Source organism: Seriola dumerili, unplaced genomic scaffold, assembly GCF_002260705.1.
Source record: "Seriola dumerili isolate Sdu_G_001 unplaced genomic scaffold, Sdu_1.0 BDQW01000002.1, whole genome shotgun sequence".
Taxonomy (NCBI): domain Eukaryota; kingdom Metazoa; phylum Chordata; class Actinopteri; order Carangiformes; family Carangidae; genus Seriola; species Seriola dumerili.
Genome location: NW_019174257.1, coordinates 258,096 through 277,386, shown reverse-complemented (window position 1 = coordinate 277,386; position 19,291 = coordinate 258,096). Strand labels below are relative to the sequence as shown.

Here is a 19,291-nt window from a genome sequence, read left to right as displayed (position 1 = left end):
TCATTTTTTTTCTTTCTGAAAAGCTGGCATTGCATTGACAGTAGCAGCACTTGGTGTAATTCCCTAGATTGAAAAGCTGTGTCACAATGAGAGATTTCCAGTGCATTGCTCCTAACTGTTGAAAAATCCACCCTGGGATTTACAGATATCCTCTCTCCTTACTTGCGCAACTCCTGGATTCACTGTTGCCACTTCACCTTTTATCCCATTAAATATGTACCAATCCGATTAGCACAGACAGTACTGGACCGGTCAACCAAATAAATACAGGACAAGCACCACTAGCAAAGTAAATTGTAAGAGAGATTCTGGGCATTAGAGATGGAAATCAAGTGTTTTAAGTCTGAGCAGTGGTCCTTCCTCAGAACAAATACAGCTGACTCCAGGTTAAGAGCCATTTACTGCCATACTGGATTAACTGGGTTGTTCCTCATTTGAGAAACTGCCGTCCAATTTGTGGTGATTTGTTTGCTCTCAACTGGCAGGACATAGGCACTGGAAAGAAAAACTGTCTTGGTTAAAAGAATACACTTTCTTTTTATCTGTTTCCCCTGTATTTTCAATGACTGGCATTTTCTGTTCTTCCTTGATTTTTTTTCTTGCTGACCTATTGGTTATTGGCCAGTGATTTCTTGCCTCCCTTGTTTCTCTTCTTTTCTTGCATCGGCTCCCTGTGTTCCTGAACTCATTACAGAGCAATCAGCCCCAGGCGTTGAAGTGTGCACCCAGAGGGAGCAATAACTGTAAATAAACACTACTGCAGGCTCTCCGATAACATGTTACCAAGATGATAACAGCCCTTCTTAGCAGGCCTGTTGACCTTCTCCTTGCCTTAGGCTTGCCAAGGACTCCTCAGCTCCCTACGCTTTTATCTCCAAACTCTCCTCCACCACTGGAGCCGCTGGAAAGATTACTACTGAGGAAGAGAGGGAAGGAAGGAGGGACTTACACCAAGAGAATATAGAAGAGGAGAAGAGAAAAGAGATGAGGGAGAGTGTTTCCAGAAGAGGACAGAAAACAAGATAGAACAACAAAGAGCTGACCTGGGCAGTTGTCCCTCTGCCAGTGCCACCACCTCCTCTGCCTGTCTTCAGTCTTTGTAGGGCTCAACATAATTATCTTGTTAAAAGATAGCATGAAATTGGAACAGACTTGTATTTACTCAGTGGCCACCAACGCACAGGACACACCAAAAGCAAAAGATAAAGAGAGAGGTGGAGTGACAGACAGATGGGTAGACAGAAAGAAAGTGACAGAGAGAGGGTGAGAACCGAGGGATCGCAGTGGCAAAACTCTGATAAAAACATCATCCAACAAGCGAACCCACCGTTTTAAGGCTTGAGAAACAGATGAAAGTGAAGATTGCAATTCCTCATGGTTCACTCCCCAATACTAATGCAGAGTGTCTGACAGTACCATGTCCAGAGCTGTGGGGCTAAAGCACTGTCTGGATGAGATTGATAATACAATTAAGCCAGTCCCAGTATGAATGCATCACTATGACCCATTACTACACCAACCGCTTCAGATGGAGCATACCAGTCTAGCTCTAGGGCCTTTTGGAAGGAAAAAATACAATTATAAAAGGCTAGCTAGAAAATGTGTTCTCTTTAGAATGTGCAGGCAGGCCTGTACATCATCAGATATGTGCAGGCTGCCTGCATATCTCACTGCTGTCCTCGGGCCCAGCTTTCTTCATCTATATTGAAACGAGGAGCTCACTGGAGCATAGATGGACTCATAACAATATGAATTTTCCCTTATTGTCCCCTCTTATTGTCTGTTCTTATCCTGATTTTGTTGTATATTAAGATTATTTTCACAACAGTTTGCACATAATGTTTACAAATACACAATCATCTATTGTGTGTGTATGTGGCTGTGTAAGACATCAGACAAGACTCTTAAATATTAGATTTAAATGAAAATGCTTCTTTATAAACTGACAATATTGTGGGCAGTAGAGTGTAGAGTTGGTTCTATGGTTTTTAAACAGAATATGTTCTTAGTAAACTGCAAGGTAGACATTTAAAAGATTCAAAACTTAGTAACATAGTAATCCTACTGTTTGTTGCCTTGTGTTTCTCTGAAAACCTTGCTGCTCATTCCAGGGGATGGGTCTTATCACTGGTGGGAGTGTAAATGCTTGTGCATTGTATTCTCTTCCACAGATGTTTAGCTTATTTAACAGTATACATCACCTATCTGTTTTGTGTCAGACTTACATTAACCTAGCCCCTTTCAGGACAGTGTCAGCCAGTTTGTGTTGAAACAAGGCTTTAATTAGCCAGAGTAATTCTCACCCCTGACATCCTGATACCTTATTTATCCATAATAGCTCTTTATGTTTACTTGACGTGTGACTTTTGAGCTATCACTTGTGCAACATCTAAAAAGTTTCCTATGTGACTTTTGATACGACCACAATAGCATGTGGTTTAGTAAAATCAACCAACCCTGCTGTGCCTATTCGGGGAAATGGGTTTTCCTTACCTTAGGATATTCATGTGATTGGTTAGAAATAGGTTTTTTTCCTTGATGTGTTGTGCACTGTAACTTATTGATGATTTATCAAAATTTTAGATTTTCTAATCAAGGATATTTTCTATATCAATCAATGTTTACACTGTTTATATTGCTCAACTCTAGTGTCCCCCTAAGTCATGGTGTATTTAGAACAAATTTCCCTCATTTTATTTCCACAACCTGTGTTTCCTTACTGAGCCATGAGTGACGGATACTTCCTAGCATGTGGGCTTGTTGATGGGACAGGACTCAGTTAATAAAACTACATACATGATTTGGCTAAGACTGGTGAAGCCTCATATCGGCTTCAGTTGAACTTTTGAACATAAATGCGCTAAGAAGATATTTGTTCACGTCTAGTATTGGACAGGAGAAATGACAACAACAACCCATAACTCAACTTAACATATGGCATGTGAACATTGTATCAAAGGTGTCTTATCATCACTTTCAGGTTTCCAGGCAGCAGAGACTCCAGTAAGTCACTGCACCATGCCAAAAAATAGCCTGGCACGTCCGTTTGTCCCATTATTGTGAACGCGATATCTCACAAATGCCTTGAGGGAATTCCTTAAAATTCGGCTGTTATCACAATAAAAATTTTCATATCAGTCGATATTGATATTTATAGCGATAAATGCCTCATCGTTATTTCTTTCAGGTTTAAAGCCCGATTTTTGTTCCTGAGTGAAAGCAGAAAAAATCAGTCAGTTGTGGTTTTAAACTGTTCTATTTAGGGGCGTCGAGTTGGAACAGTTGGATGAGCATCCGCCTCATGTGTAGAGGCTGCAGTCCTCGCTGCAGTTGGCCTCAGTTTGAGTCCCGCATCGGACGGCCCTTGGCTGCATGTCATTCCCCCTCTCTCTGCCTCCCAATTTCCTGTCTCTCTCTACTGCACTATCAATAAAGGCACAAAAAGCCTGAAAAAAAACTGTTCTATTTAGTCAAAACATGACAAACACACTGAGGTACAAACATTCAAAATATGATAAAATATGCATGATTACAATCAGAATCCTTTTTTGTCGTTTTTACTCAACAAAGTAAATAGAAAATTAAGTTCTGCAGTGTGATACAGCACACGTAACATGGCTCAGACTGCAAAATAAATAAAAAAATAAATAGACAAGATTTGCATTGGGTACTGGCCTGGTGCTCATCGAGGGTCTACTTATACTCATTTGGACCTGTAATTTCTTACTTTCTGTGTGTTCTAACATGTGATATTGTTTCAAATGATAAAACAGGTTTGTGGTGTTGCCTGTCTTTGATGGTGGTGAACATGTCTCTGGCACAGTTTGCAGTGCACATTGCTCTGTTTTTTGTTGGACTGTAAATAGCTAAAATATCTCCAAACTACTGAAGTTGAGTGGCCTCTCATCATCGATATCTTTGTCCTCCGAGCTGCGTTCTGCTTTTTCTGCAGTGTCGCTCATTTCGCCTTATTTGCTTACTCTGCTCGAACTTCAGGCACGTCTGCGTGCGTCTGTAAATAATATCACGTGCTGGCCTGCATTTCTACCTCTCACCATGCATCCTAACTTGTGCACTGCAGACCTCTATTCCTGTGACATGATTGGCAGTTCCTGATTCATTCGAAGAAAATAATTTTACGATAATTATTGATGTCGTTTTATCGCCCAGCCCTACTCAAGGGTCAAGGTCACTGTGACCTTGCAAAACACTTTTTCGGCAAAATTCATACACTAATTATGAGACAATTTAACAAAAATATTTAAAAGGATACAATGATGAAGTAATGACATCTTATGGTCCAAATGGTCAAAGGTGACCTTCATTGTGACATCATAATGTTCTGCAAAAACAGGCCATTATTCAATGCTGTAACTCAGGAAGGGGAGATTGTGACCGTATTTCTTACAACTTGGCTGGTTGGAGGAGGCATACGACTGTGAAACAGTAGTTCTAGTTTCCTGCTGTTTCCAGTCCATATGCTATGCTAAGCTAACTGGCTGCTGGCTGTGGCTTTATAGTTACCACAGAGGCATGAGAAGGGCATAAATCTTCTCATCTGACTCTCAGAAAGAAAGCAAATAAGGGTACTTTTCAAAAGTTTTAAGTGTTCTTGTAAAATAGACTGGAAAATTCTTAACCCATCCTTTAAACAATTTTAAAAGCTATACTGCAGTTTAGTACACCTGTTAGGTAGTTAGATTGTAGAAACTTGGAGGTGACCTCTTTAATCTTGCCTGCAGATAAAGTGATAAGGCATCAGGGGAGAAGGGAGGCTTTAAGAAGTCATGAGGCAGGAGATTGATGTTGCCTCGGTGACAACTTGCCTTTAGACAAGAGGGAGAGAGAGACGGTGAGAGAGAGACAGAGAAAAACCAGACGTTTAGCTGCAGGTCTAAACTCAGACCCCTTCACTATGGCTGCTGCTGCTGCTGGCTGGAATCAATTCTATCTTTATCAGTCCCCCTCTTCTGTGTCCAGGAATCCTCCTCACACCGCAGAGCAGCCGGGGGGAAAACTGATGTGTTTTCCAATAATGAAATGGAACACAGCAAAAAATAACTTTAAAAAGGTGCCTGGCTGGTCTCCCTCAGCAGTACAGCACTCTTTTAATCTCCAGTCTAGTGTTTAAACACAGTTGTGGCCTTGCCTATGCCCACCAAAAGAAATTGAATGTATTATCTGGCATGGTTGCATGTCTGTGTGTGGATTGGGGCTGTTGGATTGAGGGGTGTAATCTTTAAAGTTTGGTATTTTCTTGTGGAAATTCAGAATTGTAATACCAAGAGATTTTTTTTGTCAGCTTTACACTGCTGACATCTACAGTAAGGGTTGTTAAGTTTGGTATAGCAACACTAATTGCTGTAAGAAACATTAATGTTATACATGTTAAAGAGAATTTATGTGCTCAAACTTGTGTGTGAAAATATGCAAGAGATGACAGCCCACACGTCTGCTATGTTGGAAGCACTGTAACCACACGGTCTGTTTCGTTTTGAAACAACTGCCTATTAGCATTCTAATGGCTGGCTGTGTGAGTGAGTTCCACCTCGGGCCTGAGGCAGGCAGGCCTGCTGCTGCTGTACGATGATCCATCTGCATGGCAGAAACCATCCATCCAGTGGATAGCTACAGGCTGCAGGCCGGCCCTTTGTGTGGGCTGAGCACTGTGACTGCTCCCTCTTGTACCTCCGTAATGGGATTACATTAGCCAGGTTCTTCTGCTCCCTCTCCAGCTCTCTCTTTCTCTGTCTCTCTCACACACACACGCACACACACACACACACACACACACACACACACACACACACAGAGACACAGACACAGACACACACACTCTAGGAGCCTATGTGTGAATAAGTGACTGTCCACTTGGCCACCTCATATTTGCACCCTGTTTACTTGCCTTTGGCCCTGTGTAATGATGCAGGTTTCATACCCATTTTACAGACACTTTTGTTTTCACCAGCAACATACAGTATCCTGTAGTGTTATATGATTTCCTCTTTTCCTTTGCTATTTTTTCCTATTTGTTTTCATAGTTGTGTGAGAGAGGTACAGAAAGGAAGACGGAAGGAGAGGAGGAATCAGAGAAAGACAGACAAAGATAGAGAGAGACAGAGGGTTTTGTTCAGGGTTTTCCTCAAGGAGAGGCTGTCATGTGTAAAATCTTGTTCAGAACCAGCAATTGTGTTTTGTTGGGCTGCACCAGCAGGGCTAAGCTTTTCGTTGAAAACCAATTTGTTAATGTCTTAAACGCTGCACTAGTTTTCCCTCAAGGACAAAGATTGATATTCAACATAACCTGCCAAGACACCACTGAAGAAGAATATGGAGAGAGATGATACTCAAGAGGAATTATGCAAGAGATCTCAAAGACTAGAAACTGTGTCTTTTTTCCTCTTTCTCGTCTTCTCTCAGTCTGTAGTTCATTAGCTTCACTTACACTAATACAGTCTGTCTGTTCCATAAAGAACCTAAGATAATTCTCGACAAATGTGGTGTTCTGTGAATTGCTTTTCAACATCATACAGACTCAACATAACTTATCTTTGCTTTATCTAGTTTATCTTTAATGCCTTCAGAGGGCATTTCAGAAAAATCAGTTAACCGTTTATTTTAGTTAAATACTAAATGATATGGGATTGATTAAAAGGGTCAAGCTACCAGCCTACCAAAGTGTTTGAATCTGGAGCTAGCCACCATAAAATTAAAACTGAGATCAATGGCGTGTCATATCCCTGCTGCTCCACGGGCTGAACATGTAATTCTAACCTTGAGGCTGCAGCCATCTCTCACGTCAGGCCTTCCAGCATCAGGCTCAATAACCCACTCGCCCATGGCTGCTGTCTGTTGCTGCCCATGCTACAGTATTCACAAACAGGAGCAGACAGATATTAGTTTGGTCTCTATCTTATGTCTCTTCTACAGAAGTTTGGTCAGACATTGGTACCATGATGGTATGCAGCCATTAGTTTATTTAGGGTCTTCTTCAGTAGAGATACACAGGTTGTTGTATAGGTGTTTGAAGTAGGAATACTAAACCAAAGGGTAATCACTATGGCTATCACAATATCAGATTTTCACTAAATGATTATCATGGACAAAATATTTCACGATAAAGATATTATTGTGTTATCTGTGGAAAATTTGAACATAAATACTACTCAGCGGCTATTGCACATCTTCATCTTCAACATCATTCTTTTTGTAATTTTGATGTCTCTTAAAATTTGTCCATCATAAGAAATGATAGCAGAACCCCTCATTTGTGATGTAGTGCTTTGAAAAAAAGTAAATTATAGTTATGGTTTCTAAGCTTAGAAAATGGTGGACTTCAGTGGGTTATTTGTTTATGTTGTTTCTGACAGCATTTCATGTGACCTACTTCTGGAAGGGACAAAAATTGATTAGCATCATATTCTGTTTATTTCCAATTAACTGTGTAGTGAAGTTTTATAATGATGTGAGGGAGAGTTTCACAGGTGGAGGTTCTCAAATCAATATATTAATTTGTGATAATGGTTTAAAAGCATTTACTGAACTTAAATCTTTAAAAAAAATAATGCCTCAAATAAATAACCAAAGTGCCCTCAGAGAGTGATTGTGCTTCCATTACTGAATAGCATTATTAAGACTCTGATAGGAAGGATGACCTTTGGAGACCATCATCAACTTGGTCTAATAGGCTGTATTTGGCAGTGTCAGCTCTGTGAATAGCTGTGATGTTGGTATGAGAGATGATCGATTCGATTACACATCTGTCTGGAACAGGTGCTGCTCTGCTGTCTATCTCCTCTCTTTGTCAGTGCTTGCTAGCTGCAGCTGGGTCTGGTTCAACCCTCCTCTCCCTGCTCTTGGCTTTATCTGCTTTCAATGGCTCGGGATTGCATTTCAAACCGGCCAAAAAGCTAGTCCATGCATGCCTGCCTGCTTCTTAGCTAGCCAGCCACTATGAAAAACAAACAAGGGCTGGATGGTAATTCAGTATTATCATTTAACTTCATTGTCTTTGTAATATCATAACAAGACCTCGTATCAAGATATTGCGTTTCATTTTTTTATTAGGCTAAATAAATGACAGAATATGAGATCATAAATGCTTCACATAGTTCTTTAGGAAATTCTATTTTTTTCTGTAAAATGTTAAGAAACGGTAGTCTTAACATGTATAATATCAGACTTTAAATTCACATGATTTTGAACACTTTGGTATGGTAAGAATAATATAAAGATAATATTGTGATAGTTATCACAGATAATATTTTTTTTTCCATATTTATCCCACTTTTATTGCATATATGTTTTAATGCAGTTGTGTCCCAAACTGACAGATTTTCTTCTGACACGTTTTACTGGAACATATTTTTTCAGATGGAAAGACAGACATGCTTAACTTTTGCACAGAACACGTAGTTAATACTTGGTAAAAGTCATTTATCAGCATGTAGATTTCTTGTCTTTCTCTCCCTCCCCCAGATCACACCTCTACCTTTCTGTCATTGCCTGTCTAACCTTACTGTCTTATGGTATGCTTCTTGAATATATAATGAGCAGAGTCTGGATGAATGAATAGATGAAATACAACAGTTATATATTTCAGCATTGCCCATCAACTCCCTAATCAGTCAGAGAAGCGATGTGCAGAGAGGGATTTTTTCTTTTCCAGGCACCAGTTTGCTGGAATGAGACGCCACTCACCATTAGTCCTAGCTGTGGAAGCTGTTAGTGGATCGGCTTCAAATGTAAATACGGATATGTCATCAGCTTATTGTTACACAATAACCTCTTGCAATTTGTTTCTCACTGCTTGTGCGTTGCCATTGCATGCGTGTTGTAAATGAAACACACTTTAAATATACCACTCTAAATATGAAAATTAAAACTGATATGCTGTTGTTTATATTTCAGAACACATGGTAGTTTTCTGCAGTGCTGTTTAAAGTAATGATTGCACTTCTGTGGATAGCTTCAGCAGAGCAGAGAAAAAGTGTATGTGTGTGTGTCGGTGTGTTACAAGCTGACTAGTGGATTAGCTCTGTCCGATGGCAGAAGGAGAGGGATCTACTTTGACAGTGGTAGTTAGCCCATCTGTCTATAATCAGCTGTGTCTGTGTGTGTGTGTCTGTGTGTTCATGCTGCTGCTACGGCACTACCTGCCACCAGGTGGTCAGCAGTACCCTGATGTAGAGTTCTGAGGGACTTTGAGCCTTGTGGTCTGCCCTGTTTGCCAGCGAATTTAACTCTTGAACAGCTGCTAGCCTTATACCATCTCAGTTCAGCTTTTAAAATGACAGAGTTGACTGCTCTCATGTATTGGGTGAAGCTTTCAATACGTCACTTTTCCATGCAGCATCAATGAGAAGGCGAACACACTTTTATCTCACTGTTCCTCCATCTCTTGACCCTGACAATCATTAATTCGTACATGCACCACAAGAGTCTCCACTACATGTGTCTCCACATATAAATCAGAAGATACAGACAAAACCTATATTTAGAATGCTTGTCATTTAATCATCTACCACCCAGTCATCTTATAGACAGCTTTGAGAGTTGGAAGCGAGGAAATATTTCCCATTGGATTAATTATACTTCCACTGATCATCTGGATCTATTTGCTGTGGATAGTATATTGTGTGTCAGTTATGGATGGCTGGAACAACCCTGTCTGTTGGTCTTTCTGCTCCTCATACTCACTGCTCTCTGTGGGCTTTGTTTTGGTTTGAGAGTCTTACCAATGTAGAAAACTGTGCAGCTACATTCACTGATAAAACAGGCAGGAGGCGTCTATGACAGTGATGCTACATTAGTAGACACTTGACTGCGACATATTGATTTAACACATCTGCCTTTGAAAGCAGATCCTCAATTTAAAGTGAGGCCATGTTGTGTTATCATTTTGTTTTGTCTTGCGATTGCATGTCTGTTTGTAATGTTTTGAGTCGATTGACTGAGAACCTTTAGGAATACTGATAATGATCCAGTGTGATTGTGTGTTGTGGACTGCTCAGTTCTACTTAATGCTAATGTAAGCTGTCTCACTGATTCTGCAGGGAACCTTGGCCGTGTTGACTACATCAGTGAGTTTGAGTTTGACCTCTTCATCCGGCCTGACACCTGCAACCCACGCTTTAGAGTCTGGTTCAACTTCACAGTGGAGAACGTCCGTGAGACACAGGTCAGCATGCTGTGGTCTTGTATAGTGCTACCATTAATCATAGAGAAAGCTTCTCTCCCAATTCCATTGCATAACACACAAAGACTTCTGTTTGAGGCTGTCCAGTTGCTGCAATGAAATGAAAACTATCAAGTTTGGTGTTTTCTTAAATCGATGCTGACAAAATGAACATACTCTAAAGCCCCTACCTACTGCCTTTGGCATGGGCCTACTGATGTAGATGACCTATTGGTATTATAAATAATGTATATTTATTTAGTTTATTATATTATTTGTTTATTTTAAAACTTGAAGAACGCATGACTGTATCAATCAAACAATCCTTACACTAATTTTACACATATCTTATACACATATGTATGCGGTAGGTCTTACATACTTAAAGACAATGTTGTTCACAGAAAAATCACAAGTTTCTGATGGTCTAGCACAGCACAGTGAGGGCAGAAACTCTGGCTGGCATTTATAATGTAATTCTTGCCTAATTGTCATATCTTGGTCAGAAGAAAATTGCATTTGTTAACACTGATCACTTTCGAACTAAATTAGATAATAGTAATTGAGCCAATATAAATATGCAGCAGGACCATTTCCAGTTTTTCATTTTTAAGATGATACCAGTTCTTGTGTTTTTTTCACTCGCACTACTATGGCTCTGGATCTCAAGAAAAAATATGGTGATAAGAGGATGTTAAATGTTATGTGTAGGTGAAATGCAGTTTCATGTTGTCAGTAGTCATAACTGGTACACACAGTCAAACCATCATAGATAATTATTTTTTATTAGCCACACATTTTAGATCCAACCTTATGTCAAACTAGCCATAAGAAATGTAAACATTATCATTAACATTATCAATGAATGGCCTTTTAGAATGCATGAAATTATTAAATTAAATTCCTTAATTATGACACACAACTATCATGATACCTCACCAAATATCCTGTGACACATCTCAGTGCATTAGAAAATTGTGCCCAAAACACCAACGTTGTTTCTCCTCAGAGCTGAGGAAGTCTTCTACTTCCTACCTCACTTCTTGTCACAGTCTCCAAGCTTGATTCTGCCACTAGCAAGCTCTGAGCCCTGTGATTGGTTGACAGAGGTGGTCACATGCCACAGAGATACACTGTATGTGGGTACAGTGAGTTTGGCTTCAGGGGGATGGAGGCTTGTTCCACCATTTAAATATAACTTTGCAAGATCAGAAGGAGGTAAAACTGAAAACATAGGCTTTTAAGTTTGACTGCTGCTATATAATTTGTTTGCATACAAGCTTGTCAGGCTTAGATATGAAGCAAACAAAAAAATGAGAGATAAAGTATAGAGAGAGACGGTCTGAAGACAGCCAAATATAAAGACAGAGGGAGTGAGGTAGACAGAGGGAGGGAGAAAGAGATTGACAAAGATGAGACTGAAAAAAAGCAAATAGAGATCCATAGAAAAAAAGCTGAAAAAGGGAAGGATGAATCCACAGCATGCTGTTGCTGCTGTCTTCCTGTAGAGTGTCCAGCCCTGCCTATCTGAGGCTATCAGGCCTATCAGCCCATCTCCCTGCAGTGCTGTAGTCAGCACTAATCACATTTTATGGCTCTGAGATGAATGGGAGGCCTCGGCTTGGAGCCGGATCGATCCCAGGGCCAGATAGACCAGCACCAGCAGCCTGCAGCCTGGGCCAACAGGATATTTGCTGTTGTGGCAAAATGACAGAGAAAGTGTGAGAGAGAGAGACAGAGAGAAAGTGACTAGGGAGTGGAATATGACGCTGTCAACGACAAAAGAATGATAAATATCAGGTCTATGAACACACTATGTACAGTGGTACATGCAAGAGCAAGCCTACAGGTAACAGGAACAGGTGAGCAACTATTTCCGTTGCACACTTCCACGCTCTCTCTATAGGAACCCTCACAAGCTTCTTTCATAGAAATCTGTTTCTTATCTGTCCAATTTCCTTCTTCAAAGAGGCGTTGTGTGAATTTAATCTACTCCAGTAGAAGGTGTTGTGGTTAAGTGCTGCCTGTGCATTTTGCCTGTGTGTGTGTGTGTGTGTGTGTGTGTGTGTGTGTGTGTACAGAATCTGTGATTAGGTGGTGTCTTTGTGCCTAGAATCATCAGCATTCACATAAATCATTAGTTTACACCCTAATGGCTGTAATAGTGTTCTGATATGAAACAAAAAGTAAAACGGAAAAATTAAACAAAAAATAATAGCATGAGTAAATAAACCAACTAAGTGTAGCTATGTGGGGAAAGGCTGTGCTATAGAGATATCAGTGGGTTCCAGGGGAGAACTGGGCTGTTGGAGTGTTTCATCCAGCTAAGCCTTGCTAACTCTCAGCCTGAGCCAGGGGAATGGGGAACAGTAAAAGCCCGTGATATTGGAAGTGAGATGGCCATTTTGAAGGAATGTAAGCTGGTGAAACAGATTTGGTCTGCCTCAATCAGCTTAGCAGCTTTGTGGAAATTGGCTTCACCGTAGCACTGGTTATGATGGATGGCTGGATGGATGAATGTCTCTTTTTTGTATGTCCTTTCTTTTTTTGTGTTTTTCAACCACTCACTTACCTCAAAGCCCAGACCAATTCTGGTTACGTTGGTTGCAATGACCGGGACCATTTGACTCTACTTGAGGTTTTGCTTATTTTCTTTAGGAAAAAATCCTGCAAAAAATACTTGTGCTCAGTAATTGCTCTGAATTTTGACTGGGCCACAGGGAGAAAGATGTGGTGGCACAGTGAAATTTTGAAAGTTTGTTTTGGCATGAAAGTACACCCATCCACCATGTCTCAGTTTTGTATTGCAGGTTTGTACCATAGTTTATGATAATTGATTTTCACACCAGACCATTATTAAAATATATTTAGGTAGATACAATTTCAGCAAAGAGCTATTGGATGGATTGTCAGGAAATTTGGTAAAGACACTCATGTTTCCCTCAGGGTGAATTATAATAACTTTGGTGGTCCCCTAACTTCTCATCAATTCTTCATTCAACCAAATACTTGCAGAATGAATGGCACTCCCATCAGCCTCAGCTGTACTTTGTTTTTACTGCCAACATGCTAAACTAAAATAGTGAGCATGCATGACATTAGCATTTAGCTAAAAACATCACTGTGTATCCAGTGTAGCTGTAGGAGCAGTCTTATTACTTGATTAATTATAAACACTCAGTGTCACAGATTAACTTATTAATCATCAAGTCATTTTGGCACTACACTCTTTTCTGTAGTGTTTTTTTTATAGAGAGGGGAGTGAGTGAGCATCGTGTAGAGTCCTGCATCATTTACCTGCTGGTTAACCCGCAAATATTATGTTGGTGAAAAAATATAAATTCACTGGTAAAGGCACAATTAGAAATAAACTAAGTGTGGGCAGGCCGTAGGTGAAATAGACATGAGAACAAAAAAATAAATGAAATAAAACAGAAAACAAAAAAAAAAGCGCAATCATTATCAAGCCTGATTACCCACCAGGATTTTTGTTATTGTGCCTTAGACAAAAACTTTCACGCCTCAAGTCATCATCAACTGAGACAAACTGAGAACTGAGATTGCAGCTGACTGATAGTAATAGTGCAGTCACTTTGGATATGTGGAGACAGCCATCGTGCATGCCCTGCGTGAATACAACCTGAATGAGTTTTGAAGTGTTAACTTGTGTTGACTTTGTGCTAAATTAACATTATGGGCAGGGGTCGGGTCACGGGACTTATATTAATGACTTGGGTTGGGTCTGGGTTTGATTTAGAGTTAATTGTGGGTAATAACTCAGTTACGGTACCGAGCTTTGTATTTTTTCATCATTGTTGCTCCCTTTTGCAAACCTAAGTACGTTACCTTGTCCACTTGGTCATTCTGCAAAAATGGGGTAAAACAAACCTGAATTCTACAAGCATGTTGAAGTTTGGTCATTGTGCACTTAGAGCAGAAGGCCAGGACTCTATCTCATTTACTCTCATTAATATTACAAGAACTCAGTATCTTGGGACCTTTAAAAAAAAAAAAAGTTCTGTGTCCTATGTCCAAACTGAGTGAATTTCAACTTGTCATGTAAGTTCCAGCTACCACTATTTCATTTCAGCTTCTGCCTATGTTATGACCAGGAACCAGTGGATGAGTTGATATGATACCCCATTGGGTAACTTGATATGCCATTCCATTCTGCTGTAGGGGTGTGCTTGATGTCAGGCTCCGTGAAGGGCACGGCTGTGAGCTATTATCGTAGGAGCCTTCAGGGAGCCATTCATAGAAGACAGGCAGTAAAACCTTGCACCGAGCGCCTTCAACTCCTCTAGCTGCTGCAAGGGTGATTTGTAAGCCTCACTTGTCCAGGGAAAGCACAGTGCAGGGCGGTTACTCTCCATAATCAGGAAAGAGGACGAATTGAAGCAGAATAGGCCATGTGTTAACTAGAATCCCTAAAGAGCCATCATCACTTTACTCTTTCAGACAATACCCACCTATTTAAATTCATCATCAGCGATGTTATGCAATTTGTCGTGGAGGGATGAGTTGGATGGCACATTAAGTTAAATATTAAACAGGATGTTAAAACTATCACAGAACCATTATGGATCATGTCTTGGTGACGGTAATCAACCAGTCCTACTTTTATGCAGCTACTGGTTTTCACAGAATATGAAAAACAACTTGTTTTGGGCTATAACCAGCTCTATAAATGAGTGCAACATTATATGAGTCAGATATAACGTCATAGTGCCTAATTAGGTTTAAAATGCCTTCAAACATCCTCTAAAATGTGTAATTTTCTAAATGTGTAATTTTCTTATCAGTTTGAAAGATACACCATTAATATTCTGATGTCTTGTGCTAAAGCAGAGAAAAAAAGAATGAAGTAAAGAATGAGTGAGAGAGAAGGAGAGATAGGGGGAGAGCAGTGCAAGAGCAGGGTAATAGATGTGATGCACATTGAATTCTTTTTCCATACAGAAGAGACAGAAGCAGGAAGACAGGATATAGGAGGAGGAGGAGTGGTGTATTAACAAGAAATGACTCATTCATGTAAGCAATACATTTCCCTCCCATCCTAAATAGAGCACATTGGCAGCAGTTCTGGGAAGTCAGCTGCTGGTTGTGGTGTGTAACATCAATGCCAGCCTGTATATTGCAGGTACTTATCTCAGCTTGCTGCTTCATCAGCTCTGGACAATGTTCACCACTGCTCCTCCATGTCTTCTCAGGTTTGCAGAAGTATGTAGTGACACTCCACTCCCCCTTGTCTACTCCACCTCTTTCTCCTTCTCCCTTCCCTCTGTGCTCTTGTATTGCTCTACCATCAGGTCTGTTTTGTGATGTCCTTCAGCAGTGATAGAGGGAGAGGAGGACAGACACTTCTCTAGTGAGCAGCACTGGATGAACATGGGCTACTCATCGCTGGCATGGTGTGGCCCATGATAATGCGCTGCAGACAACTAGTTGATGGTGGTTATTCGTGGCACCACATTTGGTCTGACTATGGGATGGCTTGCTGGATATGCGGCTCCAGGATTAGACTCCTACTCATACATAGGCACTTTTATCAAGTCTACGCATGCTGTCAAAAACATACACAGGCAAGGGCTTGTGACAAAGATGCACACTCTAAAACTCACACACACACAAACTCACTTACATGCTTGTCAACAGGTCTGCTTGTCTTCTTGCCCTGTCTGTTGAAAAGACTCCACACACAGGCTGGCCATGTCATTTTTAGTCCTTTTCATTGCCTTTTCTTTCCCTTCTGCCTCTGCAGCATATGGCACAAGGTAGATAGGCATGTATCCTTTGCTTGTGGTCTTCTTCTTCTTTGGAAGTTCATTTTTTAAGCTTCCCCTCTCTACATCCTCCAAAGAAGAGACATTGGCTTCTGTGTGACTCTGCCAAAGGGATTATTTCACTTCAAACACACAACATAGGCCCAGAAAGTTTAGGATCCTAGTTTCAAACCCCGGAAAGAAGTTGTGGAAAGACTTGTGTGGTTTTGAAAGACATACAAGACATCAGACAGTTGTGTCAGGGAGCGTAGGGTATCATAAGTGACCTTGTTCTGTTAAAGAGAACTAAGGCATCCTTCCTTATTGTCAAGGCTGATGCTCCCTGGATCACTTCATAATGACATGGACAAAAGGATATGACAACAGCACAAAATGAATTTCAAATTGTCTCCCTGATAGCAAAATGAGTTTTCCCTGGGTTATCTCAGCTGACGCAAGGTTCCTTATCAAAATTCATTGCCTTATTTTTAGCTTGATATACTTTAAAAAGGAGGCACAGAGCTTAAGGGTATGTTTTGAAATAAAGCAGACACTTTTTATTACGCATTTGGATTGTCATTATGCACATAGCAGACTCATACATAGCTATCTCAGTTTCCAGGGACTTGTAGGGTTAAAAATAAAAACAAATTACACATGCCTAATACTACAGTTTCCTCTTTTCCATTGATTTGTCACAAAAATCTCTAAGTGCTTTTTGACAAAATATTCAATACTAAAACATCTATGGTTGTGCTAGCATATGAACATTTGGGACCTCTGCTTTTGTTTATGTGTTATATGTCATGAAACAGCTTTTAGTTTGCATCTGTAGATAAGTTGGTGTGTATGTGTCCATCAGGACAGTCATCAGTGGGCCATCCATTCGGAGCCTGGCAGTATGGCACAGTGAGATGTTGCCAAAGTGGACTCTGAGTACTAATTTTGTGAATCAAGGCAAATAGTGCAAAAAGCAGTCAGGTGCTCAAATTAAGTGGTAGTGAACTTTTGGTATTTTTTGGCATAGTGTACCTGGTTTACATGTAAACACAGCAGGATAAGAAAAAAAATCTATCATAACTCTTTTCAAATGCAGTTTTTTTTTTTTTTTTACTTGTTGCCTAAGTAAAGTTGCTCCAAATTGTGCGTAAAAGCAGAAAATCGTAAAACTGCAACCTGTCATAAAATTGCCATTCTTCGCTGGATAGGCAGTGACACTCTCCCTTAAGTGTCTCTTTGCATGCTACAATGCATGTTATGTCACCATCACCAGGTGCAAGCAAAAAAAACCCCACTACACTAAAGGAAAATACCTCCTGCATGAAGACAGAGCTTTCTCTCGTTACCTCTGGTCCTCACCACAAAATCTGCTTAAATTATAATAGTGCATCAACATAGCTTCAATACATACATGCACAAACACTCATAGACACAAATAGAAAACTGTTCAACTGCAAATCCTACAAACTAAAATTGAGGGCCCAAATGCCTTGAAGTTGTTATTGTTGTAGTTTTGCTAGTACTTTGGAGGCTGGTGGTGGCAGAGGGCCAGCAGGCCTTCAATAGAAAGAGCAGGGTTGCAAGCCACAGCATGAATAGCAGGCAGAGAAGAATGATGGAAGAGAAGGAAAGAGAGAGAAATGAGAGGAGTGATGTGTTAACTACTCTTTTGAGACGTCTAGCTGTTTAGAAAGAGGGTGTTGTTAGTATATGGATACATTTTAAAAAAAAATCTATAATATGGGTACAGCCAAGCGCAATATTGGAATAATAATAATCATGTTCTGAATATTTTTCAGTATTTTTAGTGTTTATTGCTGCTTTATGGAAATTATTAATGGAAATTGCTGACATGTTGCAATTTTTTAGTACTACCTAGATGTATATAAAAGTTTGGTGTAAATATCTAACCTGCCAACTAATCTTATATTAGTCACAGCTTTACCTATATCATTAAAAGAAACCAGGAAGGAGAGTACAGAGTAGTAGGTGGTGAGCAGGGGAGAAAGCAGAGGAGAATTGCTGAGGTTTCAGGGGGAGGCATGGTATGGCGGCTCACTAAGGGCCTTGTGGAGCTGCTGTGCATCTGCATGAAATGATGAGCCTGGTGTCAGGACATGGATCATCCTTTTACACCGAGTAATGAATACAGATTGCATACCGGATAGAGAGCCTCTGCAATCTGCTGCACCACAAATGAAACAACTGCCGTTCTAATCAAATAGTCTTTTCATGCCAGCGCAGCCCTCAACTTGGGCTAAATTCAATTCCAGATTCACAGATTTGTGGGTTGGGGGTTGGAGAGATGCAGGAGGCAAGGGGGAGTTATAAATGTTGTAATTAGAGTATTGTTTAATGTGTATGTGTGTAGACATGATGTGTGTGTATGTTGGTGTGGGGGTGGGGGTGGGGTGGGGGGGGCCCTCCCTGGCATCATGTTGTCGTTAACCACTTGGTTATTTTAGATAGCAGTTGGAGGAACGGTTCCAATCACAGCAAACACACACACACACACACACACACACACACACACACTTGCACAAATGCACACATTTAGCTAATTATGCCAACTAGTGGCTTGGGAGAACACGTTCTCTGTATTCTGTATTTAGGGAACAGCGAGGAGCTTTGAAGGAGAGCCGCAGTGCCTCTTTGATGCTGCTTTTGTTTTTTGTTTGTGTGGTTTAATAATTTAATCAAGCCAAACGTCCTCCTTCTCTCTGTAACTGTCTGTTGGTGGAGGCTAATTACTCTGCAGATTGTTCTCCTGGTGCTAGAGATGAGAGTTTAGATCTGGGGGGGGGGGGCTGTTGGCTGTAATTTAACAGTGTACTGATGGGCTAAGCTGTCTGTCGACTGCTGTTTTATTGTTTTGGGAGGCTGCTGACGAGCTACTATTCTAATATGCACCATCTGATGAGAATGCCTGCAATGTTGTAGTCATTGTCTTCCTTTTTATCTATCTATCTATCTATCTGTCTGTCTGTCTGTCTGTCTGTCTATCTATCTAGATGTCTATCTATCTATCTAGATGTCTGTCCATCTGTCTGTCCGTTTATGAATACCTTTTCAAGTGCCATAACCATATAATGATATTTCGAAAAGTGTGGTTATTGAGAGCAACAACACTAACCCTAGCTAATTTGCTAAAGAAGTATCAAAGTTTACAGAGACAAAACTAATATAGAATGAGATTAGATCAGATGAATGGTATTGGAGTAGTAGGTGTTATTATTATACAAATATGCCATCCAAGTGATTTTTTGCAATTGATAAATAGCAAAAAAAATGCCTCTAAATCATCACAGGATCCTTTATGAGCTAGCTTTGTCATAGCTTGTGATTGATACAC

General features: G+C 40.3%; 1 protein-coding gene across 1 annotated transcript in view; it reads left to right on the top strand.

Annotated features, from left to right (window-relative positions):
* The window catches only part of agbl4 (ATP/GTP binding protein like 4), a 269,553-nt gene that overhangs the window by 13,533 nt on the left and 236,729 nt on the right, over nt 1–19,291 (top strand). Inside the window, exon 3 of the mRNA XM_022737892.1 lies at nt 10,056–10,180. Within this exon, the coding sequence (XP_022593613.1) occupies nt 10,056–10,180 (125 nt within the window). The remainder of the gene's footprint in view (nt 1–10,055; nt 10,181–19,291) is intronic.